General features: G+C 43.0%; 1 protein-coding gene across 1 annotated transcript in view; it reads left to right on the forward strand.

Moving 5' to 3' along the window:
• LOC143275660 (uncharacterized) overlaps window positions 1-2500 on the forward strand; it is a 21272-nt gene that overhangs the window by 3025 nt on the left and 15747 nt on the right. Inside the window, exon 2 of the mRNA XM_076579939.1 lies at window positions 375-457. Coding sequence (XP_076436054.1) covers window positions 375-457 — 83 coding nt within the window. The remainder of the gene's footprint in view (window positions 1-374; window positions 458-2500) is intronic.

Genomic DNA, 2500 nt, shown 5'->3' on the forward strand with positions numbered 1-2500 from the left:
GAACTGTTCCAGAACAAACAAACAATATGCTGACGGGATTTAGTTGAGATCATGACGGCAACAATGGAAACAACGACTGATCCCTTAATGATTTGACTATTTTGACGACGGTGACTACAACGACGACGACGACGACGACGACTACAATGATTATGTTCATAATATATGATGACGACCACAATGACGACGATATTATGAGGACGAGGAGGAGGAGGGAGATGACTGATGACAATGACAACGACGTTGATAGTGGTTGTGTTGGTCATGGCGACGACGACGACGATGACGACGACAGTTTAAGAAATAAAGATGATTGTGGCGATAACTACAAACATGTTAATGATGATGATGATGATGATGATGACGATGTACAGACGGTGACTGGAGGCTGTGGAAGCAACGATAAAAATTACAAGCATGAAGAGAACAAGTGCTGGTACGAGCTCTGGTACTTTTGGTAAGTATGTTCATCATTTAAAAAAAAATTATTTTGCTTATTTGTTTGATAACTGGTGTGCTGTACTTGAGACATAAATGTAAAGCTTCTGGTCAGTGTGTTTATTCATCTAGCGGCTTGCCTGTTGTAGTTGTGCTTTACGAAGGATGTTCTCTCCATACGAACGGCGAAAGAGGACGTTCGTTAACAGCGTTTCACCCCAATTATCATCATCAAAATATTGCAAGCGGAAGGCCCTTATACTGAAGAGGTGAATGTTGACAAAGAATACCACAATTCTGACGACGGAAGCTAAAGGTTGGGTCATTCAGACACCCACTGGACATCCGAGGGGTCTGTGTAGAGGAGAAGAGAGGACTGGCCGTACTGAGTGAGTTAAAGATTTCCCCTGACCCACTGCCCATGAACTGAGAAGAACAAAACTTGGCACATTTATTAGTCTTTCTCTGCATACGTACCACTAAGGGTGACACACTTCTCCCATCCCTTTATGCAGCTGTGAAGACCTTCCCTGTAGAAGAATCCACGTTGCGCCAGAAGCCAAGACTTGACCTCGGAAATAAGGGTTTCATCGTCTGGGAAGTGCTTGCCCTTCAAAAACGACATCATGGTTGGAAAGAGGTGGCAGTCAGATGGTACGAGGTTGGGAAAGTAAGGGGGTGAGGAAGGATTTCATAGCCGCAGGATCGTGCTTCCGTCTGGGCAACATGTGAGTTGTGAACCGGGGCGTTGTCTTGCAGGTGGCGGACAACTTTGGTCAGTAAGCCTCTCGGTTTTGATGGCCTCCTGCAGTTACTGCAGCAATGAAGCGCAGTATGTCCCGGTAATTGTGGTACCCTTTGCCAGGAAATCCATCATCACCACGCCGCACTGGTCCCCAAAAAGCCGAGAGCATGACCTTGCCTGCTGGGAGTTGGACACATGCCTTCTCAAGTAGAACTATGAAGCTGGTTGCCGACTGTCCTCTTTTTGACAATGGTACCCAAAACTGGTACCTTCCCTCCCCCTTGCGCAGTCTTCTGATGTAACTTCAACAGGATAGGATAGTGTTGGCTTTAGCTGCTGTTCCGTGGATAGAGAACGAAGAGGAGCTGCTTTCATATCATAAGTCGAGTAAAGGCGTGTTCACACTACTCGAGACACTCGAACTAGTCTTGTCGTCGATCAGCACTTTTATTTATTTATTTCACGGAATTAAAAGGATGGGTTGTTGTTTTTTAAAGTGATGCCAGACTGCGAGAGATGTTGTGCGGAGTTCTAGAAGTGAATTACTGCCATAAACATCGGTTATGTTTGGGATCCATTCTGTGGTTTGGACTTTTCTTCAGCTCGACCATTTTCATTTAGGATTAAGGCTAAATGTTAAGTTTTCAAATCCAGTGATCAAAGATCCAAACTGTAAGTTCTGGTGTCATGAATGGGTGTCCATTCAGTCACTGAACAAAATTTCAGGTATTCATGCCGACCAGTTTTTCTTTGACTGCAGACGAAGTGGTCGCATTCAGTTCGTTAACAAAAACAAAAACAAAACAAAACAACGACTATGCAGCAGTTGAAAATAGGCACAGTTTTATATGTTTACATGTACAAAATTTTGCCATAGTTATGACTGTATTGCGTACTGGGTGTTATTTCAGATTTTATGGCTTAAATTGATTGAAGAACAGATTGAACAAAAAGCAGTAATTTGGGTCTTGCTGTCAACGATAATAATTTGTGCATGGATTTTCTCTTGCAAGCTGTATGTATTTCGTTTTCCGTCCCTGTGCTTCTGAAAAGTGCAGTCGATCAAGATATTAAAAATTGTACATGACTTTAAACGTACGTGTGTGTGTGTGTGTGTGTGTGTGTGTGTGTGTGTGTGTGTGTGTGTGTGTGTGTGTGTGTGTGTGTGCTTATTTTGCATAGATAGATAGACCTACGTGTTCAGATGTATATATTCACTGCAATTTTGGCGTTTTTTACTGTTCCCATTGTGACTGTTTTCGTGCTGATGACATCAGTGTTTGTTCGACAGATCCCTTAATTGATACATGGTAAAAT

Source organism: Babylonia areolata, chromosome 2 (genome assembly GCF_041734735.1).
Source record: "Babylonia areolata isolate BAREFJ2019XMU chromosome 2, ASM4173473v1, whole genome shotgun sequence".
Lineage (NCBI taxonomy): Eukaryota > Metazoa > Mollusca > Gastropoda > Neogastropoda > Buccinidae > Babylonia > Babylonia areolata.